The sequence below is a fragment of the Prinia subflava genome, chromosome 3 (genome assembly GCF_021018805.1).
Source record: "Prinia subflava isolate CZ2003 ecotype Zambia chromosome 3, Cam_Psub_1.2, whole genome shotgun sequence".
Taxonomy (NCBI): Eukaryota; Metazoa; Chordata; class Aves; order Passeriformes; family Cisticolidae; genus Prinia; species Prinia subflava.
Window position 1 is genome coordinate 94114848 of NC_086249.1, and position 26437 is coordinate 94141284.

General features: G+C 42.7%; 1 protein-coding gene across 7 annotated transcripts in view; it reads left to right on the forward strand.

Moving 5' to 3' along the window:
• The window catches only part of PTCHD1 (patched domain containing 1), a 115024-nt gene that overhangs the window by 31631 nt on the left and 56956 nt on the right, over positions 1-26437 (forward strand). For 3 of the 7 annotated variants that reach the window (XM_063392944.1, XM_063392946.1, XM_063392947.1), the window contains exon 3: positions 861-15180. In XM_063392944.1, the coding sequence (XP_063249014.1) occupies positions 861-2515 (1655 nt within the window). In that variant the 3' untranslated portion in view covers positions 2516-15180. The remainder of the gene's footprint in view (positions 1-860; positions 15181-26437) is intronic. The other 4 variants (XM_063392950.1, XM_063392949.1, XM_063392948.1 and 1 more) reach the window with 4 other exon arrangements.

The following is a 26437-nucleotide window of genomic DNA, read 5'->3' on the forward strand; positions in this document are numbered from 1 at the left end:
TCACAACACAGAAACTGTAAGAGGAAGATGACCAACCAGGGATTAAAATAAAGGATGTACTTTTCCCAATTTACCTGTACTTGGGGGTTAAACACAGGACTTTAGGTCAATGTTTTTTTTTTCTTTTGTGAATGGTCTATCCATTTTAAGAGTCAATTAAATACATTACAAAATGTAGACATTGCCAAGAAATATAGGGCTGTATTTGGTTTTATGAGGTCTTAGATATATAAAGAAGACCAGTGCCTTTAGCAGCTTCATATCAGTTTTACTACTCTCCTTCTCTAAAATTCATTTGTACTTTTATTTGTTTGTTTCATCTCTAGGATTCCTTTTTCCTGATGGCAAATTTGTACAGGAAGCGGAGAAATCAGTAACTGATTTAACTGATAATTTTCAGCTTATGTGGAATTCTCATTTTTTACAGATTTTCTACAAAGCAGCCAACTAATACTTTGCTTCCAGCATAGGCACTTCAAGGTCGCATTTCTTTGTTTTCACCACAGGTCAGATACAATCACCAGAAAAAACTAATTTGAAAGCATCTTCCATCACAGGCACTCGGAAATAATGAAACAAAACAGCCAAGCAGAGTAAAAAAATCCTATTTCTTTAACCCATGAGTCCTGTGCCAGCAGTGCAGAACTTTCCTCCAGCTCTGGCAGTAAGGTTTGCTAGGCAAGGTAGCAAACATGCTTCTGTGGTTTACACCTCCATAATCACTTCTCTCTTCTACAGGACGTTTCCTTCAAGCACTGGTAGCTGTGTCTCCTTTGAGCCTTTTAGCATGTCCACGTTACTTTTTTCTGTGCAATTCAGGATTTGAATACTTTAAACACTACCTTTGTTCTCTATTGTAGGTCATGGGTTGTATGGGACTTTTGAAATGTTGTCCTCCTGGAGAAAAACTAGAGAAGACCAACACGTTAAAGAGAGGACTGCAGCTGTATTTGCAGACTCCATGCTCTCGTTTTCTCTCACCACTGCCATGTACCTGGTCACTTTTGGAATAGGTGCCAGTCCCTTCACTAACATTGAAGCAGCCAGGATTTTCTGCTGCAATTCCTGTATTGCAATTTTCTTCAACTACCTCTATGTACTCTCCTTTTATGGTTCCAGCCTGGTGTTTACTGGCTACATAGAAAACAACTACCAGCATAGTATCTTCTGCAGAAAGGTACCAAAGCCAGAGGTATTGCAAGAGAAGCCTGCATGGTATAGGTTTCTTCTGACAGCCAGATTCAGTGAGGACACGGATGATTCAGAGGAAACGAACACTTACGAGAGTCATCTTTTGGTGTGGTTCCTGAAACGCTATTATTGTGACTGGATAACAAACACTTACGTCAAGCCTTTTGTAGTTCTCTTTTACCTTGTTTATATTTCCTTTGCCTTAATGGGCTACCTGCAGGTCAGTGAGGGGTCAGACCTGAGCAACATCGTAGCGACTGCAACTCGGACCATCGAGTACACAACTGCCCAGCAGAAGTATTTCAGCAACTACAGCCCGGTCATTGGGTTCTACATCTATGAGTCAATCGAGTACTGGAACACCAGTGTCCAGGAGGACGTGCTGGAGTACACCAAGGGCTTTGTGAGGATATCTTGGTTCGAGAGCTACTTAAATTACCTTAGGAAACTCAACATATCTACTGGATTGCCGAAGAAAAATTTCACTGATATGTTGAGGAACTCCTTCCTGAAGACCCCTCAGTTTGCCCATTTTTCAGAGGATATCATCTTTTCCAAGAAATACAACAATGAAGTTGATGTTGTGGCCTCCAGGATGTTCTTGGTGGCCAAGACAATGGAAACCAAGAGGGAAGAACTTTATGACCTCCTGGAGACCCTGAGGAAGCTCTCGCTCACCTCCAAGGTGAAATTCATCGTTTTCAATCCATCATTTGTGTACATGGATCGTTATGCCTCTTCAGTGGGAGCCCCCTTACAAAACTCCTGCATTAGTGCTTTATTTCTGCTCTTCTTCTCTGCATTCCTGGTGGCAGACTCTCTGATCAATGTCTGGCTCACTCTAACTGTTGCCTCGGTTGAATTTGGAGTTATAGGTTTTATGACCTTGTGGAAAGTGGAACTAGATTGTATTTCTGTGTTGTGCTTGATTTACGGAATTAATTATACAATTGACAACTGTGCTCCACTGTTATCAACCTTTGTCCTGGGCAAAGAGTTCACAAGAACTAAATGGGTGAAAAATGCCCTGGAAGTGCATGGGGTAGCTATTTTGCAGAGCTACCTCTGCTATATTGTTGGTCTGATTCCTCTTGCAGCTGTGCCTTCAAATCTGACCCGTACACTGTTCAGGTGCTTGTTTTTAATAGCATTAGTCACCTTCTTTCACTGCTTTGCCATTTTACCTGTGATACTGACTTTCCTGCCACCCTCCAAGAAGAAGAGGAAAGAGAAGAAGAATCCTGAAAACCGTGAGGAAATAGAGTGTGTTGAAATGGTGGATATGGATAGCACCCGAGTGGTTGACCAAATTACAACAGTCTAACTTGATTTGTCAGTTGCTTTTTTACACTAGGTCTTACTGAGAAAAAAGAAAGAAACCAGTACTGACTAAATGTGTGGGGACAGGAAGGAGATTAGAGGTTTTCCCCTCCTTCCTCTAAGCTAAATCCAGGAATATTCAAAATTATGGGAGAAATTTAAAATAAATTTTTTAAAAAATTAAAAGAGCCGGGGTATCGTACCTTGCTCAGTTCCTATAACAGGTAATATGGGAGAATTTGCACACCCATGCAAAGAGAGGTTAAAATTTAGATGCATAAAGTAAGATCTAATGGAAGAAGTTGGGTTCTTAAGCAGTTGTCTGCATCGCCTGTACTGCAGATGCTGCAATTATTGTGGCTAAACCAAATCATGTTGAAAGGTCAACTGTCAAGGCTGAAGTAGCACTAAATGTTCGCTGGATGTAAAGGCTTTACAAACTTTCTGCACAGCAATAACTCAAGTCAGTGAGTCAGCTCTTATAAGTCTTTGCCATCACATTTAATTTTTCTTTTCTCCCCTAATCTAAACATTTATGCAAGACTATATAAAAGATAGCAAACTGTACTGGGAAAGAAGGCAGTACACAGCAACCAAGTGCTTTCCAAACACTTTTATGTTATGAATCACTTTTTTTTTTCTAAGAGTATCATTATTTTAAAATGGAAATCATCCCTTGTAACATTTTTAATCATGGTTTTATAGCTGTTTCTTTTTCTTATAAAAACAAAAAAGAACAAAAAAAAGGAACAAAAAGATCCATGTGACTCTGTCACTAGAAAATATATCATTGTATTTTATACATGTCTCACTACTAGTTAAACATGTAATCTGCTTTACCAACTGTAATTTTGTTAGCACTCTACTAAGACATGTGAGTGGATCTAGCAGCAGACAGAAGATGGTGTACTGAATATTTCAGCACCAAAATCCATGATACAAACCTCAAATACTAAAATGTCATCAAGAAAGTGAATGTTAGGGCTCTTTTAGTGAGAGCCTATTTCAGGCCATTCACTGGTAATGCACACTAAGAGGATTAGTGGATAGTTTTACATAATGTATAACTTAATCCCTCACTCTTCCTAGAGTACCTGTAAAGCAATAGACCTTGCAGCTATGGGCTCTTCCAGGAGACAGTAGACAGTAAGAGTTGGGTGGAACAAACCGAAGGTTGGGACCGTGGTTTGGCAGCAGCAAGTTTAACAATGTCCCAAAGAGCCCGTATCTAAAAGGCCTATCAAAAACATCTGAGAGGGAAAGAAAAAAAAATTAAAAGATTACATTACTGAGTCTTTTTGGAGCCATGAGTTCTAAATCAATAATTCTGTCAGCATCTGTGATGTGGAGTAATACAGATAAAGCAGCATCTCTTCCCTCCTCCGCCCCCTCCATCCTTAAGAGCGACAGGCTCATTACTGCAAGGTTTCATCATGTGGTTGAACCCCAGTGGGAATATGTAAGCCAATTCTGTAGGTTTTGCTGAGAGTATTCTGACCATACATTGCCTGTGAAAACCCAGTAGCAGGAAGCTGGCCTGGTGTGTCAGGTGGTTTCATATGGACTGTTTGTGGTGCAACATGAATGTATTCCAACCAGACCCCCTTTTGCAGCTCATGAAGAAACTAAGAGTACTTGAAAAGTTTTCAGTATTTGGCACAAAGTTTGCTTCAATGACAGTATCTGGAGGGGAAGGGGGCATTGCAGGAGCCATGGGGCTTGGAGGACTGGGAGCACCATGGCTCGGGAAGCTGCCTGTGGTACCTGTATGGTCACTAGGACGTCCATGGTCACAAACCCAGGATGTGCTTCATTGCAGGAAACATCTCTTTAGCACCCAAATCACAGTGACCCCCAAATGCCCTGTGCAAAACCTGCAAATGCTACCTACTGAATATTAATTTTCAAGCAAAGAGATACTTCTGACGCATCCTTCCTAGCGGAAAATAAGATAACCAGATATTTTGCCCTGAAGCAAAATGTTACATTCTCACTAGCAAAACAAGTCAGCAGTGCAGCTGGCAACATTTGCTTTCCCCTGGATAAGTCCCTTGCCTAACCAGAAGAAAGGAAGCTGTGTCCAGGAACGCACAGGCTCTTTGCTTAAGTAAACAACAGTTGCTTCGGTAGCAGCTGGGAAGCTGTAACAACAACTTCAGCCTTGGCAGAACACAGGCGGACACCTTGAAGACAGCCAAATGAATGTAAGTCTAGGAAAAAGAGCTGTTTCCCCTGTTTTCTTTAGACTCAGGCTTGGGGCTATGTTTTCCAGCCAAAAAATCTTCCTTAAATATACTTCCAGTGTAGATTTTCTATGATCGTCAGTATGCTGTTTAAATACCAGCCACCCTGTCCCCTGGCTGTTCAATGGGCAGCTGCAGTGGCTTTTAAACTTCTGACGGCATTAGCAAATTAGCTGAGAGTTACAATGGAATTGCAATTCCTCTGCAGTAATCTACTGACTTGTGGGACACTTGGAACTGGGACGTGTCAAAGAGGTTGTTTGTACACTGCCAAGAGGAATACATGGCAAACACTGATTTTACACCTCTGCTGTCCCTCATGCTATCATTTGCAAACACCACATGCCAAGATAGTTACCATAAACCTCCTCACATCTAATTGCAGTGCATAGACAGGAGCATCTTTAAAGAGATGTCCAAAGACAAGCTTGCAGTTTCACAGATCTCTTATTAAATCTCACCATGTGAGGCCTTCAGAGATCTCCAAGAAAGGTGATAAAACCAGGCATAAAATTACTTCTCTATCTCCAAAGCTGTCAGAAAAAGGATGTGGAGGCATTCCTGTGACAAAGTGCTGCAGGAGAGGCTTGAACGTTCACAGAAGGCAGGGTGAGAAGTCATGCAGTCCACTCCCTTGACCCCAGGGCAGAGCCAACAACATTTAAATAATTTCTGAAGGATGTTTGTCCAGCCCATTCCTAGAAGTCTTTTTAAGGGCAGATTCCTCTCCCAGCAGTTCTCCCCCAATGCCGTGTTACCCTCTGCAGTAACCAGTAACTCCTGCTAGCCACCCAAGACTGGGATGGAGAAGAGGAGCCATGCCCCTCTCCACACAGGGACAGGACAGGCAGGAGACCGGAGCATCCCCAAAAGAGAGAAAACCCAGAACAGAGCCAAAACCAACTCACATACATTTTTCACTGTGTTTCACATCAAGCTGCCATTCTGTTCCCCACCTCCAGGGTTGGCAAGGTGCAGCCACAGACATGTCCAAGGTGCACTCAAGCCCAGGTCCATGAGACTTCTGCCTGAATCCTGATGTGTCTGAGGGATGCACCAAATGCTTCTTCTCTGCAGGTAGCTTGAATACCTCAACATGAACCATGTTCTCAAGGTTTCAGACTATGCTAAGCCACTTTGGCCTTCCTCCCCTTCAACTTTTTCCTCTGGAGCAGTTACCTTCACCAAAGTCAATGGACTTCCCTGCGCCGATGGATTAGTAGGTGCAGATGCAGCCCTCTGCTCTCAGTCCAAAGCACTCCCAGTGGCTAACTGTGCATAAGATTTTACCCTTACTGGTGAACCTCCAGTTTGGAAGACTACCTAGGCTTAAGCAGGTTTTTGTCATACTCTTAAATGGCTTTTTAGCCCAGGTATCACTGTGGTTTTGTTTGCAATATAGATGATCCAATTTTTTTTATAAATTCAGTGAGTAGAACAGACTATTATACACTGTCAGGCACTGACTAAAATCTAACAGTGAAAGTTTTAGCTAAGGCTAACAAGGCTATGTAGGACTATGGCTCACTGAGCACATATATCTTCTACAAACATTAAAATTCCCATACAGTAAAGTATGGTGTACAGTATATTTTTACTACAGGGTAAGCATGGGGGAAAAGAGCCAACCTACTTGCATATGGCCCTCAAGATCAATACAGTTTTCTTGTAATATAACTTCTGATGTGTTAGCACAAGTCCACTTTCAATTTACAATTACTCTAACTGGGGAAAAAAAAAAGAAAGAAAGAAAATTTGTTATAGCTGGAATAACTATGCCATAAAAATTAATTGATGAAGACAGAATTTTCTGCCCAAAGCAGAAATGTGGAAGTGTTCTAGTTAGATTAAAACTAGAGCAAGAAATATCGAGAAAAACCTGTCTGTCAAAGAAAAAGAGTTTCTTTTCCAAAGACAAGCAAATACACTTATTGTGGTCAACTGCATGAATCTGGAGGGAATACAGTACCAAAGTGGCCTGAGGTTATGTTGAGTCATGAGAGGATTCACATCTGCTCTATGAAGCCTTCTGTGCCAGCACTGAATTCAGGTAAAACATGTACTGTAAATTGAAAGGTGTACTTTTAAATGGTTTTTTTCTAGGCCGACTGTCCTCCTGTGAGCCATGAAATCCCACATCAGCCAACATCTTTATTTTTATTCAAAGGGGAAACAAAACTAAGTGGTGGCACGACTGGGCAGAGATCAGGGGAGTCCAGAAGGAAGACTGGCATCTCTGAAAAACAGAGCCAGCAAAGCAAGTGGGTTGTGGGAGAAGACCTGGTGACTTCAAGACTTAGCAGAGTGGTGGTTTTTCCTATTTTGTTAACTTGGGAAGCAAATGGCATGTTCAGGGAGACAGGTACAGGGAAGGGAAGCCGAGTTAATAGGAGTCAGCTCTGGGTTTGCTGTGGACTCCAGCTGCAGTAGCTCCTCTGGCATGGTTGGGAGCTGTGGGATGGGAGCATGGGAGGGGAGGGATGGCACTGCTGTGTGGGCACTGGGGATGCCAGACCAGGGGCTGTGGTGGTGCCATTGCCCTTGTCCCCATCCCACAGCCCTTCCCCGGGGTTCCTGGGGTTTTCAGCCTGCAGAGAGCATCAGCTGCTGTGTAGGAACAGCTCCTCAAGATTCTCACTCTGGCAGCACCGCTGGCGGGCTCTGCTGAACCTGTGCTTGCATGGTAAGGCACGAGCCCTGTAGGAAACCACTTTCTGGAAGCTCTTGCTTAGAAAGAATTACCCAGAGCCTTTTACTCCCCTGCCTTTGCACATGTTAAAAGACTGATCCATAAAAATCAGATTGTACAATTTAGCTAATTTAGCTAGTAGGGACAAAGTATTTCTTCCATGGCTTTATCCCTACATTTATCACAAAAAGTACTTGTCATTTATTTTCTTATCAATATTGTGAAATAAGTAAGCCTTTCTGGGGTACACACCAGTCTGTCAAGAAGGAGGTGGGGAGGGGAAGAGCCCCTTCTCCTTCCCCTTCCCAAAGGTAGGAAGCATCTTCCACCCATGGCCAGGCACTACACCACCACTGCAGGGCACCCCCAGTGACCCCAGTGCAGTGGAGTGGGGAGGGCAACCTTGTCCCCCCTGCCCAATCCTGTTAGAGAACAGGGAGAAGCTTTAACTCCAAACTGTGGGGGGGATGAACCCCCAGGAAGCCCCTGGGAAACCCATCCACTGCCAGGAAAGCGCAATGGCGAACTTCTCGTTTGGTTGGGATTCCTTGAGAAAGACATGGCAAAAGCATCCCAGGAGGGCATTTGAACACAAATTCCTGTCCATGGTGCGTGGGTTGGAGCAGAACGGCATGCCCTGACATGCCACCCCTTGCCCTGTTGTCCTGGCACAGCTTCCTGCTTGGAGAGAGGGCACCTCAGCATCACGCGCGCCTGCCTGGGGCAGCCGCTTCTCAGGCACAAATTGTTCTGATGTTGTTGGCATTCTGCAAGTCATTACCTTTTTTTGATTTTGGGGAAAAACAAGAAAAAAAGATCGGCAGAAACAATTCTAGATTATTTAAACTCCAAGAAGTCTTAATCTGTGCATCAAATAAATGGCTTGCAAGATGTCAGGGGTTTTCGTTTAGGCTTTTTTTAACCTATTTTTACTATTTTTGTATTAATTTAGGGAAAATTGTATAATGAATCTCAATGTATAGCATAAGCCTAAAATAAAATGGCTGTCTCTCTCTTTGCTTCCTGTGCTCCCAAACTGCTACCAAAATCCCATGCCATCACCGATGCAGCAAACTGATTTTCCTGGCCTAACCCAAACAATCAGGATGAGCAGGCTCTCCAGGTCCCCACAGAGAGGGGTGGTGCAGTAGTTCAGGGGCCCCTGCTCAGTACAGAGCCAGCAATGCCCCCAGCACAATGGGCAAGCTGCTTTTCCAGGAGCCCCTCTTGTTCCAGGCTAGACACTGCTCAGCAGCAAGCACAGGGAACACCACATCCATTCATTTCCATGTTATTGGGATCTAAGTGCTTTCTGGGGGTGTTCTAGATAACCCAGCAGAACCCCAGCCTCGGCAGGCAAACCAATAGGTAAGGCAAAAATCTGAATCTGATTTGATCAAAAATTACAGGTTATTTCCTCAGACAAGAACCAGCCCTTCTGAGAGCTGGTAGGTAGGTAGACCTGAAGTATTACTGTTGAACAGAAGTATTGCAAATGAACAGAATTATTACTACTAAAAATTTCTTACCAAGACCTTACCATGCACAAACTTAGAAGCCCCATCATCACTGAGAGATTTACCTCTGCCACCAGCAGAACCACAGCTGCTGCTCCAGGATCTTCTGATGTTCAATCATCTTCTTCCCATGCCCATGCAGATAACCCATTTACACTTCTTTCCTAATGTTTTGGAGATGGGAAGCAGCATCCCTACATCCCTACAGGTCCATTTGGACCAACTGCTTCAAAGGAGAAGCAAAGCACCCCACCAGGAGATGAGGGGGACAGCTACAGGTGCTCTATAGAAATGAGATATGAATCACTTTACTACAAAACACAGGTGAGCCAGATCCAATCCCAAGTCACTGCAACAAATAGCAGGGGTTTGGGGGTTTTGGCTACCATGGGCTTTCAGCCACTTTAGTTTAATGGGAAGTTTGGGTCTGGAATTTAGAGGTAATTCCTGTCACCTGTTATGGCTCCTGGCCTTGTCCCTTTCAGCCATTCTATCTCATTGCCTTAAACTCAGAATCCAGAAGCACTGTTGCCAGAAATTCTGTCTGAAACTGAAACTCAAACTACATCAATTTTTCTAATTGCCAGTGTAATATAAGAGAGGCTATGTCTAAGCATCACACAGGAACTCAAAAAAGCAAAACCCCCATACCAGGCTGGTGTTCTTCATTTGTGTTAGCAAGCACTCCTTCCTGCAAATCTCCACTGATCTAATTTACAAAATTCAGGCTTTCCAAATGTTTAATCAGCACATTTTATTCTGAAAAATCATCTGTATGTGTATCCTCAAAATAAAGGCATGTTAAATCTGATTTTTAGCTTATCAAGGGATACAGTTCAGCCCAACAAATGTTCGTGAGCAGCATGTCTGAATTCCACATGCAATTCTTACACTGCTGCATACAAGTCAGAATATTTTCACTCCCAAATACTACATTTCCTTAGTTATACAACTATTTTGCACAAAGAAACTAGGCAGGATTGTGGACCCAGAACAGTGAAGTGTGCTCATGTTTCTCATGTTTACATTCATCCTGTAAATATCACTTGAACTTGTAAAGGTTAATGGCAATATGGAACTCATTGAGAAGAACAGGGTTTTATTGCTGATTTCAGTTTACTGGCAGAATATAACTGACATGTATGCCAAGCACTAGCTAGAAAGAACCAGGGAATACAACATCCAACAGTCCATCAACAGAGAAAAAAGTACACTTGAAAATTTATATATATGAGAAATGTAAGAATCCTGTTAAAGGCCTTAGCTGAGTATCCAGAATATAGATAGCATATGTTGTATATGAATGCAGAATATTCCATTCTGATTCTTTCTGGCCACATTGAATCCTCTGAAATATGCTCTGTTCTGTGAGGAGGCCTACTTTTGAGCAAAACTGACATTTGTCTTCTTAGAAATTACCAATTTGCACAGGTGAAGTTTGCTGGAAACAAAATTTTAAATGTATACAAACAAACTGATGCCAGAAAACACAATTTGTAAAAAATATGCCTTCACATACTGATTATATTTCATAATAAGCAATCTGTTCCCTGATGAGTAAAAAATGATTTTTTATTTGTCAGCTATATTCAGGAAAATGAGATGCCCCACTAATGTATATATAGTGCCTACACCCCCACACCAATTATGTATTTCTTATACGCCCAACAGAAGTTGGCTCTGTATAAAGAGGAGGAAAAAGCCAACCTAGAAATGTAGTTGAAAGCTGGTAGGAAGAATAGTTTATCTGTACTGAGATTAGTAATGGATCAGCAGGGGAGGAGCAACAAAAAAAGTTTGGTAAGGAGTTTGGGAACAAAGAAACTGGCTGCAGAAATGCAGAGCTGTCAATAAAACTCAAGTTTTATTGTGTCAGGAGGATGAGAAAGAAATTATATAAAAATTTCTGAGTTGCAAAGGGAAGGAGGGTCTAGGCTAGTATGAGACTGAGAAAAATCATCTGTGTGTCAGACTAGCAGCTGTAATTTGTATTAAGGCTGTTTAATAAAAAACAGGATCTGTCCATACAAGGAAAATAAAAAATCACAGCTGCATAATCATATTATTTCAAATATAGGTTCAGTACTTCATTGTTTTGGAATAAAAGAAGGATATCATTCATAATCTAATCTGGAGCCCAGATCTGGAGAATTTAACATGATATATAAACAGTATCATGCAGAAAAAGAGATTGGTCATGGATTCTGGCTCATAACTTACTTAAAAATGACAAATTGACCCTCATTATTTTACTGCAGCTCTTTCTTAGAGAAGAGCGGCTGACTTCAATGTTCTGAAATAGCCATACCTTTCTGACAAAATACTCGTGTGTTGGAAGGATTTCTTTTCCTTTCTTTTCTTTTGAAGATACGATCAATTTTCTCTCTGGATGAAGTGAGCCCTCAGGCACATAACCTGCAGCAAGAAGTGGGAAATTCCAGCTCCCTTAAGGTGGTTCCTGATTCAAGAACATCCATCTGCAATTGAATCTCTCTTTTCTTTGCTCTGTGGATGCTATTGCAGGCTGTTCCAGACCTGTCTACTGACAGTTTGACCCATCAGTATATGGTACCCCTCTTTGCAAGAGAGCTGGAGCTCTGCCAAGCATCTCCTGGTGCTGGCTCTAGAGGCAGTGGCCACATTATAATTTCAGGATTATTCCTGCTGATTAGCCCATCTCATGGGAGCCTTTCTGTCAGTACCTTGGATCCTCCTGGAAGGGTGGCTGTCACAGGACAACCAACAACATTCTGCTGACCTGCCATGGCTCTGATATACACAAGTGACGTAACATTATTAGATCTAGCAAGGAGAAGCATCCAAAGCTCACTGTCAGGGCATCATATGATACTTAATATCACCATCTGTGATGATGTTTATAAGACAGATTTATTGTATGGAATTTGCAGAAATAGGGAGAGGAAAGAGAGAGAATCTCAATTAAATTGCTGGTTCGGCACTTTCCAAACCTCTCTATCTAAGGAGGCGTTCTCACTTCACAGTCAGTGGTGATACCAAACCTGAGGAATCTCATTTATAGAGAAATATTAAAAGAATTTGGCTAAGAAAGGGGAAATGTGGAGCAGTGATATGTGACTTCAGAATTATGGATAAGATTGCTAACATCAGTGAGTTCGTTTGGTTGGTTGGTTTGGGTTGGTTTGGTTTGGTTTGGTTTTGCCCAGCATATGCTTCAAAGCTGGAATCTCAGAATACAAAATATACAAAGTGAAAAGCAAATAATAAATTCATGGAGAACATTTCACAGGTAGAAATGACAAATACATATTGGAAACTATAAAGTCAAGGGAGACAAAAAAAGGCAACTCAGATGAGAAATGCCTAGATTTATTGTAGAGAACTCCACAAAAACCTGGACAGAAAACCTCCTAAATGTACTCACAGCCCTGGAGAGCTCTTTAGGTGGTCTGTTCCAGCAGCAGATCAAAAATGAGGTAAGAGTTTTAAATTATTGACAACTACAACTGACAGAGCTTTAAAGTGAGGAACCTGGGTAGGGGAGAAACGGAAATTTTTATGGGAAAAATACTTCAATGAAGTACTTACTCTTTGTGTTCATCAGCACCTCTCCACAGACTTCTCACGAGTTACAGCTACTAACATTTGTTTAAAGCACCACCCAGCACATTCAGACAACTGCTCTCCCCTTCCCCTGGAAGCCAAAGGGTGAGTTTCATTTTGTCAGTCTGCTTTCAAGGCGAATGATCCCATGACAGTGTCTGAGTGACAAAGGACCTGAGACACAGAGGCGAGCACAGACCAGAACAGGAGACCCGTACCTGAGCCATGGCAAGGCAAAGCATTGTTCCTCCTCCATCAGACAGCTGTGCAAAAGAGGGCAGTCCAATTTCTAATGTACTTTAAAAGCTTATAAGAAGAATTGGCCTCTGTGGTACAGTGTGGTTTCCCTAAGCAGCAGATGTGCTATGGATGCTGTCCAGGCATCCTTAGGCCTATGCTCCCCCAAATCTTAGCAGCCCTCAGCTTTTGGCTTCACACCACACAGCCCCTCTGACTCTCATATTGCAAGCTTTATGGAGATACCTTTTTGGTGAAAAAGACTTTGCTCAGAACAAACAAATATTTTTAAATATGAGCTCTTCTATTCACCCCAGAAGGTTTCCACACCTGCCATCTCTATTGTCTGTTGGTACATCTGGAAATGAAGGTGGCCACAGCGGGAAGGAGAGAAAGCAAGCAAAAGTCCCATCATTTCAGTTAAGTGGCCGCTAGTTTTGTGAGGCTCAATTACCAGTAATTTTGTGAGCCTCATTTTCCAGTATCAAACTTTTAAAAGGTGCTCACTGTTCAACTCCCAGGCCAAGAAGTACTATGAATTTTCACTATACTCCAAGCAGAGTATAACCGCTGCATTGAAATCATGTTGCCCAGTGGAAATAAAGCATTGGGAAGGGGAGGAGAGCTGAATAGGGTTGCTGGATTTGAAATTTTCAGCAGAAAAGACAGGGTTTTTTCTTTTTAAAGAAAATTCACATTTTTTCCTTTGTTCTGAAAGGAGAAGTCTTCAAGTCTGACAAACTCAACGCACATAAAATCATATACCAAACTTCTGTTCAGGAGTGGAGAGGCCAGACGTGAGCTGAGAAAAGATATCAAGGCAGTAGCAAATGAAAACAATGGCAAACATTGCTAAACTTCTATGGAAATACGGATTTGAATGCATAATCAGCTAAATGTTACCAAAAATCTCCTGATGCAGGAAAAATAAGGTCAGGGAAAGATTGCCAAAAAACCTTTTTATGAGTTTTAACTTCTTGTATGGCTTATTTGTAAGGTCAAAAGATCTGTGGCTTTCACACTTCATTCAAATCTGTAGCTGGTTTTTTAGACATAATCATCATCCTTTTTAGACATATTAATGAGTTATCATTAATATACATTCAGTCACTGACCAAATACAAACCATACTAAGGTGGCCAGCCATAGATCTCAAGTAGTCAAAGGTCATCCTTTACAGCTACCCCCACTCCTAAAATACATATAAAGTTTTTCACAGATAAATGGGAAAAATCTATACAAAATTCTAACCTATGTGAAAACAATTTGCTTTAAACAGGCCAAACAGAATTGAAAAATTGTTTGCAGCAAGTACTTTTATAGGCTCAAAATGTGACGGTAAAGTAGCTCTATTCAAGCCTTTTGAAGAGAATGAATGTGAAAAAGCATATGGAGTGCAATTTAAAGAAGCAAGCAAGCGAATCATGACCAGAGAATGTCTATAAAACCTTGGCAGTTGACCTTCAGTGGGTGAGGATGGTAAGTGGTTTGGAGAATCAGCATTTCATCAAGTGGTTGAGTATATTTTTACCCTTTTCAAATATGAACCAGCTCATCAGGTAAAAACTGATCATGCAAGGTTTGTCCATTTGCCTGCTCTCAGTGAGCATGAAATGAGCCTGTGGTTTCTGCTGGCTAGTTAATTCCAGTATGTTTCTGTTAACCACAAAGGGGACAAAAAACAGAAATAAAAATGCCCCAAATGTTGTTTTTGTTGTTTTTTTTTTTTTTCTCAAGAATCTATCCTACACCTCCCATTACCATTTCCTTTTGCTATGCCAGACCTCTCTTATGAAATTCCCCACTTTTGGCCAGTTGACTCAAGCGCTCCCCTAATACACTCTTGCAATTGTAAGTACTCAGGGGTTCCACTAAAGGGGTGGCTGGATGCAGCTTCAGGACTAATTGTATCCTATGACTTATAGAATTATGCATCAACAGCTCAAAGGACACAATTACAAGGTGAACTATTGTGACACACACTGTGTAATGTCATACAATCAAATGCAATGTTTAGTAAACATGAACCTCTTTGTCATTTTGTATTTATTTATACAGGTTTAAAAAAATAAAAATAAAGCACACATTTAAAAGTATCCCTTTCTCCATTGTGTCTCTGCAGTATTATGCAACTTCCCATGGAGGCTGATGGGAAGGTAATGACTCGGTCAGTGCCTAGGGAACTAGGCAATGACTAGCAAGGAATACACAGTTCTTGTTTGTATTGAATTATACCTGCAAAGAGAGGGATACAACCTTCCAGAGACTGTGGGAGAGAAAAGGAATGGCTCACCAGGCATCTGCTAGGAGCTGCCTCGGTGGGAACACCAAATTTCTGCAGAAGTAGGAGCCTTAACTAAGTCACTGCCTAAAGGACTGCATCTTTCCAGCAACGTGCCAGGTAATGAAATACCAAAGGGTTTCTAACTCCTGGGCTCCTCCCTCGGCTACAAAGTCTGGGGGAAAAAGGAAAGGGGAAAAAGGTCTTCCATTTACAGCTGGAGAACTGATAAATCTCTGGCATGCCCTCAAAACAGGGAGGTGACACAGCTCTGCAGGGAGCCGGGTCCTGCCAGTTTGCCCAAGGACCCATGAGTTACCCCACCAGGTCTCTGTAACATGCCAAGACTCTGCTCTGCAGACCTCCAGCAGGACTGTCCCCCTCTCCTCTGGGAGTGATAATGTGCACTTCAAGATCTCTGTCTTTCTTCAGAGCAAGGTTCTCTGGCACTTTGCCCTCCTGCAATGCCACCCTCCTCTCTCCTCGCTTGCTCTCATCCTCATTTATCTCACAGACACGCACATGAGAGATTCCTGTGCAAAAGGCTGATCTCAGCCCTTTCCCCTATGGCCTAAGCCAACACAACTTCCATTGGCAAAGGAAAGCAATCCGCAATTCTGGCAAAATTATCATTTTTCCCCTTTCCTTAATACGCCACAAGAAACAGAGAAAGATGATCTAATGACAGATATCCAAAATACTGCAGAGGAAACCAAAGCCAAGCATGCTTCTAATTTTTACAAAATATGTGCTGTGAGTTATTGTACGCACAATGAGTGGAGAGGGCATATCATTATTTTTTACAACAGTTACAGAATCATAGTGGGTTTTGTGGTAGCAATTTTGGTCTGTGCTTTGAATGCAAAGCAATTACAATGTCAAAGGGCACTATTTTGAAAAAAGAGAAGTGTTTCTGAAATTTAATTGTGTTCAAATCCCAGAGTAATTGTGGTACAATAGGAAATATGAGGTCAAATTTCAAATCCATCTCTACATTTGCATGTGTGTGCATGCTTACATTTTGTGCACTCAGTGATATGCTTAGCAGACACTGGAGGGGGAGATCCCACATGGGCTATTCAGGGCCAGCTCCTTTCAATGTTTTCACTACTACCAGCATGGATAGGGCACAAAAGAATATATTAATAAAGCACTGTCCGCCTGAGTTGGGAAGAACTGCAGAATTCTGAAGGCTGAGAACAGCGTCAAAGCACACTCAGACCATTGCAAGAAAGAATTATGTGGAATCAGCTATAAGAAATTCAGAAAAGTCAGGTCCAGGGGAGAAAGAGAAATCAGTGGTACAAACATAAAGTATGGGAAAACTGATTAAACAGCAATTTTGCAGAAGAGTATCGGAGATTGCACTTGGTCACTGCTTCACAGTGAATAAAAACTGTGGCAATGCTGCAAAGCCACCACATCTAATCCTTACCCAATTTATTAAAAGAATCACATACAGAAGACATGGAAGACATTTTTTTTCTGTTCTCCTTAGAGGAGATGAATCTCCAACTGAACACTGTGGGCATGACCCTTGGAAAGACTATGGAATTAAATGAGAATGAGGAGTCAGAAAAATGCACTTTCTTCAGGAAAGCCTGCTTGTTCCAGGACAAATGAAATTGAGAACCACAGTAACAATTTTCTGCATGAAAAGGATATGTAAGAACAGGTATCAAATGTTTCTTGTGTCCCCTGAAGGTGGGACAAGACACAATCAGTTTAATTTGCAGCAAATATAAGTCAATTTGTATATCCTAATTCCAAGAATAGGCATGCACTGGGAATAGGCCTAGGCTGGCTGTGGGACCATGTTTAGCAGGGTTTAAAGAAGAGGTTACACAAAAAAATGCTTGAAACAACCTAGATACTGATTCAGCCCCTTTTTTTTTTTTACAAAAATCCAGTGTTTTCCATCTCAAGTATGGTATAGCAATTTAGGTTGCCCCAAGCTATGTCCCTTTAAATTGGCTCAGATTGTGTATTCAGAAACAGAGGCACCTTGAATTGCTTGTCATGTTACTTAGCATAAAAGCTGGATTCCTGGCCTGTGGAGGCTGGGATGTGTTCAAAAAAATGAGAGATTTATGTATCTGTAGCTAATACTTTTAAGTACAGCAATTGAAAATTTGTAGCAATTCAGCCACAATAAGTGGAGAAAATTCAATGTCTTCGACTGTTTCCTGATGCACTTTAATATGTGTCTGTGAAATTCAAGCTCTTTAGCTCACAGAAAATCTCTGCTGTAAAACATTCAGTAAGAAGGGTCCATGAAGTACAGAACAACAGCAGAAGAAAGAGAGAAATTAATTTGTTGGATAGACAATTATTGGGAGCTTAGGAGACAAGAAATACCAGATTAAATACTTTCTTCATTTCTTTCTTGCTGATCAGTCTTTCAGTGTTTAATGAGTTCCTATCTGTCTATGCAAATAATTCTCAATGAATAATTTATCTGATATTTTTTCTGTTTGTAGGATATCTAAAAGCAAATTGGTTTCCTCTCACATATTCATTATTCAAAATTATATCAATACAGCCTTGGGTGAGTGTGTTTTCACTGCAGTTGCTTTGCTCCACAATTCATTTTTCATACCACCTACATGTGGCCAGGGTCCTACCAAATTCTACTTGTCCTCAGGGCAAAGATTTCTTCAAGATGAGTTAAGGTCCTGCTTTCAACAGGCTCTGCAGGATATCTCTCTGTCCACTGATGCCATGGAGGGGAATAACCTTCTAATTTGAGCATCTGGATCTGATGTGGGCATCTGGATGGGCTGGTCAGTGGGAATTACTGCCAGTGCTAAATTAAGGACCCTCTTGAGCTCCCACTTCCCAATTAACTGGCTAAAGAGAAGCCAGATTACCCGGGGAAAGAAAAGAAGCACTTCTCCAGGCATCCCATTTCTGCTGTTAGTGTTCCCTATCTCTTCCATTGGCCATTCTTAGTCAACATTATCATGGAATACTTTAGGTTAGAAAATACCTTTAGGGTCATTCCAACTGTGTATTACATGTATGCTTGCACTTGGTTTGCACACAACAGGTAGGCAAAGGATTATGACCTAAGTTTTGAATCTCATTTTAAGAGTTCCTATGTGAAGGAAGTTGCCACCATACTTGAAGGTACAGTCTGTGGAACTCCTTCTGCTCCTTGGAACAGAGAATTAAATGCTTGTATGGAGAACTTTCAATTCACCTCTGTCATGATGCTTAGGAATGCCAGACAGAGCAGCTAACACAGCAGGCACTGTTCCTGTGGTGTAAAACACTGAGAATGCCAAATGATGAGAGAGAACCGGCAAGGTCCTTCAGCAAGCAAATTCTGAATAGGAAGGAAAGCTTGAACTGCAGTTGTTTTTCCAGATGCAGTCAGATCTTTCGATAATCACATTATACAGAGGCAGTTCTATGAATTTTCTCATTACTTCAATGCAGACAGTTAAGGGGTTTGGTAAATGAACACAATGAAATATTTGTGTTGCTAGAAGCACTTGACGAGGAGAGACACTGTATTAAAAGTTTACTGTGTCCAGCTCCTTCAAATTCCTTCTTTGTTAACATTTTCAGAATGCAGAATGCCATATACACAGAAGCATTTTCCTTTGCAGAATTGTCTTCCTCAGAGGCTCACCTCAGACTCCCTCTCTCACCATCTCAGACTGCTAAATGAAGTCATTCAAAGTTATCAAGAATATTTTTATTCACAAATGGAAAGGCTCATTCTCTTTACTGCCATAAAAAGACAGCTTAAACATCTGACTGCTTGTGGTTAGCCTATTAATGTAAAAGTGAGAGAGCTTGCATGGGGGAGATAAAAGGGGGCAAATGAAAGAACAGAAAGCATGCAGGGAGAGAAAAGAGGTTAACACAAGAAGGGGGGAAATGTCAAAGAAATAAGTGGAATGGGAAAAAAAGCAGAAAAAGGGGAAATACAGAGATGCCATCAGTAGAAAGGAAGAAACAATGAAGAAAAACAAGGGTATCGGGAAAAGGCAAGGATGATACCAGATCTTAAAATAATTCTGAGAAAGTAGATAGTGATGTCAAAATCCCAGTAATTGAATTTTTGCCTTGAAAAGCCACTGACAGCTTTGCTTAAATGTTTAGCCACATAAAATCAAACTTCACATCCCTGACTGCATGTATCTCTCAATGGAGTCAACGAGAATCAATAGCAACAGCAGCATTCAAACCCATGCTCTTTTCATTGTAGAAAAGGTAAATACAATACTCTTTGCATACCTGCACCATTTCTCCATCTTTTTGTAGCCTCTAACACATCTTCTAACATATGTCTACCCCAAAGCCACTGTTGTTAGCCTTCCTGAATTGCTGGCATCCAGCTGAAGAGAAGGCAGTGAGGGAGAGCTCCCATATTGTCTGCTCTTAATAAATCATCATTAAAGAATAGATTGGCAGCACCACACCATTGCCCAACACAGTCTATTTGCCTTGAGTCAGCTGCTCTGTACTTCCTCCCTATTCTTGCATAATTGAATACTACATCTTACTTTTCCTTTTTTCTCTTCACAAGGACTGGTCTTACCTGAAAAATATTGTAAACTCATTCATATTTCATGAAGTCATTGGACCTAATGCAAACTGGAGGTACAGGAAAACCAAATAAATTAGTGAATCAGCACCTCTCCACTACCTATTAGTAGTGGTACTTTCTGTTTCCTTCAACTGCAGCTCAGGCCTGTCTGGCCTCTCCCCCATCCTTTGCAAAGGACACTGAAAAATTTATGAGCAGGCCAAACTTAATCATTTCAATATCTCAGACTTAAAACGTATCACATAAAGTGAGTACTCAAATGCTTGAATCATCACACTGGGGCCACGTTTCTTGGCCCAGTGATGTTTCCATCCATCCACCTGATGGGTCTGATGAGACACCTGCATACAGGGGCCAGACAAGGAAGTAATAGTGTCACATAAGAGTTAGATAAATGCTTCACTAGTGGAACTTGTTCAAAGATTTCTTGGCAGTTTAGACAATTCCTGAATGTTGTCAGCACAGGAGCAAATGAGTGAGTAGGTCTCCTTTCAGACCTGAAACTTGTGCGATCATGGTGGTGGAGGGCTGTGGATGAGCACAGGGGCACGCAGTGTCACCAGGAGGGGCAGGGAGCTGATGAGGGCCATGACAATCCAGAAGGGGTGGCAGGTGATCAGACAGTTTCTGGAGGTTGTGGGGATGACTGTTTCCTACCTTCCCATCGATCTCAGAGGTGCAAGATCTCCCAGTTTATTTTAACCCTAGTGGGGCTTTGGTCTGTAAAAGGGGCAGAGCACAGCACCACACCCCAGTCCTGCTCCCTGGGGCACTCAAACCCATGCCCCTCTAGTGAGGTGGTCGGGCTGCCAGGCTGTCCTTGCCTGTCCTTGCCCTGTCCCTGCCCTGTCCCACCCCAGGGGCGCAGCTGCCCGAGGGGAGCCCCACTCCTTCCCAGACATGTGGTTTCCACCATGTGAGCTGAGGTGCTGCACACTGAGGAGGGGACAGCAGGGACACTGCAGGCACAGCTCCCAGCAGCTGCCAGTCTCCCTGCCTGCCTGCTGGGACATGGGGAGGAGCACATTGCCCGTGCATCAGCCTGAGTCAGGAACACTAATGCTGAAAAGCACATCCTGAAATCTAACAGGCTCAGGTCTTCAGGACCATTTTGCCTATGCAAAAACCTAATGATTCTTCATTTGGACGTCAGTCTAGATACTAGAGCCATGGTGATCCATAGGGAGCCATCAGGCTTGTAGGCTTCTCTGTATGTCTTGTTTGGGATGGGAAGACAGATAATACACAATCATGTTGATTAGCCAGAGGGAGTGACTTACAGTTTCATGTACCAGGTGCTTTGTAAACCTAAGCAACAGAACAAATTCAGATATATTCCTGAGTGGCCTATAGAATCAAAAATATCTATGTCTAGGCCCTAAAACAGAGCGTGGATTTGTCTTAAAAGTCAAGGTATCTTAGCACATATTATAGAAGGAAAGAAAACTTTGTATTTCCCTCTAGAGGTCTTTCAACAAAAAAATGTGTCACAATGATGTACAGCAGGTAGAAAACAAATTTGATAAAATAAAAATATAGAACAAATATTATTTTTAAGGACATTGTCCCACATTTTTGGGTATTATGTAAAAGCATATCTTTGATTTGTTCAATAAGACTCTTTCCAGAAATACTCTATATTAGTCATAAAATGTCATGTTGTAAAGCAGAATCATCCATCAAAATGCAAAACAAGCAGGTTTCTTATTTTGGGACAGATGGAGTTCACCAAAGATATGAGGTCAGGTGAAAAGAAGGAAAATTTTCTGTATTTTTCAGCCACCAGGCTTGCGAGAAAAATCCTTTCTAAATTCTTCCCGTTTATGTGCCTGTGATGTACCTGTGCAGCTCGAGGTTCCTCATACACAGAGAGCAGGATGCATTAATCATGAGGAACAGAGGGCCTGAAGCTGCAGTGTGCCACTCCACTTGAAAAGCCTCTAAAATATGCTCCTGCCAGATCTGCCTGCACTGAAAATTGTGTACAGCTCACAATGATGCATCTGAAAAGAGTAAAATCAAATGTATGCTCTCAGAAAAGTTGCTGCACATCTCTCCCAATTTCTTTCCATTTCTGCCCCACCAAAGGGTTGCAATTTCCATCTCTGCCTTAAGCACACTCCTTCTGTGTCTTCTCATCAGACCAACAGAGCTTCCTCCTGCCTTTCTCATGAAAGTTCACCTCAATGAAATCACCGGAGTAAATAAGGCAAGGGAGATTTTCCCACTACCTCACGGGGAATTCATCTGCTGAGGCTTCATTTTCTGTAATGTATGGCTTTTGTTCCTGGCCTCCTCCACACAGTTACACATGCAGGCACGATGGTAATCTGGCTTTCTCCCCAAGTACACCTGGCAGATGGTGGTGTGCATTAGCTCTGATGGCAAGCACTAAGCAGTGCAGCCTGCTCGTTGTCATACTGGAGCAAGAACAGCCTCGGCCACGTTCCCAAGCATTTACTCTTTGTCTGGAGTTCCTCAGATATTTCAGTGCCAGCCATACATCACAACTTTAAGAGCTGAGGTGACAATTCAAAATACGAAAATCATTGCAGAGTAAATGAAGCAAATGATTGTTTTTGACAAATACACATGAGTGTGGCACTCAGAAATCTGGCTTGAATGTCTCTAAATAATTAAATTTATCTACCTCAGTAACTGCATTTGAATTGCAAATTAATTCTCCACCTCAGCCCTGCCGCATGTATGCATCTCCACTGGTACCTGAGCTCCCACATCCTGCTGGCTCTGAGTGCAGGAGCCCCTTTGGGCAGAAGAATTTCAGGGCAGAGAGCACCCCAGGGTCAGCACACTTGGCTTTTCTACACCATGTTTTGTTGTCACCCTCTTTGCACTTCCCTTTGGTGCCTTTCAGTGGGTGCTGTGCTGTGCAGCACATCCACAGCCCAGGGACAGTGCCAAGCATGGAGCTGCTGAGGCAGGGCTGTGCTCCTGCAGACCTGGCTTGGTTCCATCACGTGTGTTGTGCTGTCTTTTAACTGCATAAACCATGCTCCTTTTAACACAGAATAGACAGGGCAGCATTGCTCACCTGATATTCCCCACTTGGGGAATGACAAAATACTTTGTTAACTCCCTGTATTGTTTCCATCTTTGTTCAGTTCTCCACCAGTGCCACCCTTATCAAAAGCTACTAAAATTCCATTGTAAGACAGAATTATCCACCTCCTTACCACTCCTCAGCACATGAGCATTTTCTCAAGAACAATGAACTTTGTTGTCCCAAATGTCCTGTGAAATGAGGAAACTTCCTGACATCCATTTTACAAATAAAGGCTTGAGGCAGAGAGATATTAATGTCAACAGGGCTAACTCACTTCAAAAGTTTATAGTTTGACTTTCTTAGGGAATCAGGCATTTTATTGCACTACACTTCTCAGCAATGCAGAGTTTCTTGGTCTCCATTGGAAACTCCAAGTATTCCTCATTTCATTCCAATGAGTCAGACTGAAGGGCTCAGATAAGAAATCCAGAAATTGAAGAACACACAGGCATCACCTGTGAGAAATGTCAGTGAAGTGATGTGATTTAAATCCCAGTGGAATTCTGGCAAGTCAGGAAGAAAAGAAAGTTCTCCAGGGCAGTATTTAACAGCCCATCCCAGAAGACTTACTCTTGTTCCATCTTTTTCACTGCACAGATTCCAAATTCCCACAGCAAATAATGCAGAGGTCCTGGAGGCAACAGTTTCTCCCCATAGCTGTGACACATCCCCCAGCCCATGTACGGTGAACTATTTACAACACTGTGGAAAACCCTGTGTGTGGAGGGTGAGCAGGTAACCCAAAACTGCACTTGTTACCATTCAGGACTGTAAAGTCAGCTTTGCACAGGCAAGCTGAAAACTGATTTTTTTTTCCTGGTTCCATACCTCCTTCTAGTGCTGTAAGAAAACCCTTAGGATGAGTGAAGAAGGGGCTAGGAAGTTCCCAGGTTTCATGCTTGCAGCCCTGAAGTGCCCCTGCGGCAGGAATAATCCTCTGCATAGGTGTCACAAAGATGACAATGGCAAATGGCCACTCTGGTTCCTTAGCAAAAGAACCTACACTCCACAATGGCAGTAAGATAAGCCCTTGCACCCTGAGCTGGTCTATTCCTCAGGCCAGGTTCAACCCTCCTGGCACCTTGTGTCTCTTGGGGTTCGGTCCCACCTGAGCCCTGCCCTCATCCCACAGGGCTCTGTCCTTCCTCCTCCCTCCTCATCCCCAACCTGCCCTCACCCATTCCCATGTCCATTTCCACCACAGGCACACACATAGTAAGCATTCTGCACACACAATGAAATCAGGCACAAAAGCTTCACTCTTTCAGGGGTATTTTCAGAGAGAGTAAGGCACATCCTGACACCAGCCCTGCTCTTCAACCACATTTCCACCCCTGCCCTAAACCTCTACCTGAGCAAGGCTGACCCCTCTTTCTTGCAAACAGGCAAATTGTTTCAGAGAATAGAAATTGTGCACATGTTTTGGCAGTGAAAGTTTTAAATATAAACTCTTAAGTTTTAGCAAAATTTTGAAACATAGAAAAACAATTATAAATATTTTTGTATCCTGGAGTGAGGCTTGTACATGGCTGCATTATTCAAGGAAAGCTTTTACAAACAGAAAGAATATGCGTGTGATCTCTGGATAACCAGACAACCTCAGCTGACAAAATAGTAACTAAATGACTGCAGTATTCAGTTTAATTCTCTCTGTCAGGTGTCCAGTTCTCTACTACTCAGAGATTAAGAGGTTAATTCTCTCTATAGCGTCCTTTCTCTGTATCTCAAAGCAAAACCCAAAGCTTTTTAGCAGCACTTCCAATTTATCCCTTCCACTTACAGGCAGCATCCTATTAAAAATCTTTTCATCTCTCTACGGTACTAAATTACACAGTCCTAATCCCAGCTGAATCAGATGATTGTGTCTCTGCTGTAGAGGCACTTGGAGACAGCTTCACTCAACATAAGCAGCATCTGCTCTGCAAACATCATACCTGCTATCCACACCTAAAAGTGGTTTTGGCTGCCTGACAAGCATTACTCTTGTAACATTAGCCCAGCTGTATAGTATTCGTTTATATAATCTGTTCTATAGGTGTTTATTATTAATAATAAATAATAGATTAGAATATTATAATGCAATGATAAATTACCTAATGGTTGGTTGGTTTTTATAATGAATTTTTAATCTCTTAGCCTAAGTACATCTTTAGGTGTAGATAGAAGTTTGGGACAGCTATAAGCTCTCTGGACTCTTCTGCCATATGTACTGGCTACAGAGATCATGGATAGCCTTGGCAGGGGAGGAGGTTCATGTGAGTGTGCTGCATATATTTTTAGAAGGAGTTTTCTCAAATCTGTCAAATAAAGGAAGGATGTTATACTGATTTCAAGTGACTCCAACCCTGCAGCTGGATACAAGACGCTGGGTGGTCATAGTGCCTCTCACAGTTCAGTGTCTCACACCCAGGTTGCAGCACCACCTTTCAAACACAGACAGGCCTGGCTTCCCATGACACATCTATCTTGCCATTTAGGCCTAAGCCTGAGGTCTGGGATGAGAAGCCAGCCTGGCGAGGCTCCCGACCTGCCTCGCTGCCGTGACAAACTCATCAGCAACCACCTGGCTTAAGGCCACAGCGCTGTGCCTGACCCCTCACTCCTGTAGCTTCAGGTTGCTTCCAGGAGGACAAGGGGAACTTTGGAACACAGTTCAAGAGGGGCAGATGTTCATTTGCAAAGTAAGGTGCAAGAAGTTTAAGGAGCTGCTGTCTCAGCAGGGAGCTCCCTGTCGCTCAGCTGGGTGCCACGACCTCTGCTGAAAGAGCTCAAACTTGTTAAACAGCTCTGAGCTCTTGCCAGTGCCAGTGCCAGTGCCCTGGGCTGGTTCACACCAGCAGTCAGTGCCCCAGAGGCACGGATTTAAAGGACTGTAGTGGTGCATGTTTTGTTTAGTTGCCTTTATGTATGTTTATTGTTTAAATGGTTTGTTCTATTTACCCCCTGCCTCACTCCCTTGATGGTTTGCTCCTAGAAACCCCCTAAGTGACAGTTAGCTGTCAATCCTTTCCCCTCCTTCTCTGAAGCCTGTCTGTCACCCCGGGGCCCCGCCTCAGGACTAGAAAGTTCTGTGAGGGGCGTCAAGTGATAGGCCAGGCCCAGCGGCAGTTCCCTCCTCCCTCCTGTGATTGGTTCCTGCATGTGTCAGTCACCTGTCTAACCACGCCCAGGCTGAACCCAATTGGTTGCTCCCTTCTCACACCCACTGTACCACCCCCTTGTAAAGGGGCCTGGCCCAGAGCCAGTTGGGGCTCAGTCAGAGCAGTCCTTGGATGGTGTGGAGGCTCTGCTTGGTCCTCCAATAAACTTCATGGATTTACTCTGCTGACTCCTCCCTTCATTCCTCCACCATTGTCTGCACCTGGCATTCCTGCCTTCAGTGGCAGCTCGTAGGAGCCAAGACCCACAGGATTGGCTCGGCCTGTGTGTCTCGCCAGCCGTACCTACAGCTTGCTGCGGTGTCTGAGCTAGCCCGGGGCAGGCTTGGGACATTGTCCTGAGAGGCACCGCGACAAAGGACCAAGTCCAAACTCTCTGTGTGTCACCTTGAAGTCAACATCATCCAGCCAAGAATGACAGGCTTGGACTGAAAGTCTTAGAAGAGAAAATGTGGGGTCTGGAGCCTGTTCCTGGATTCAGGGGGAAATTGCTGGTGCTCTCCTGAGATCATGACTGCTTGTTTGGCTCAGGGAAACATCAAACAGCCCTGCACTTGCAGAAGTCACTGGGGGTGGAAACTAGATGATCTTTAA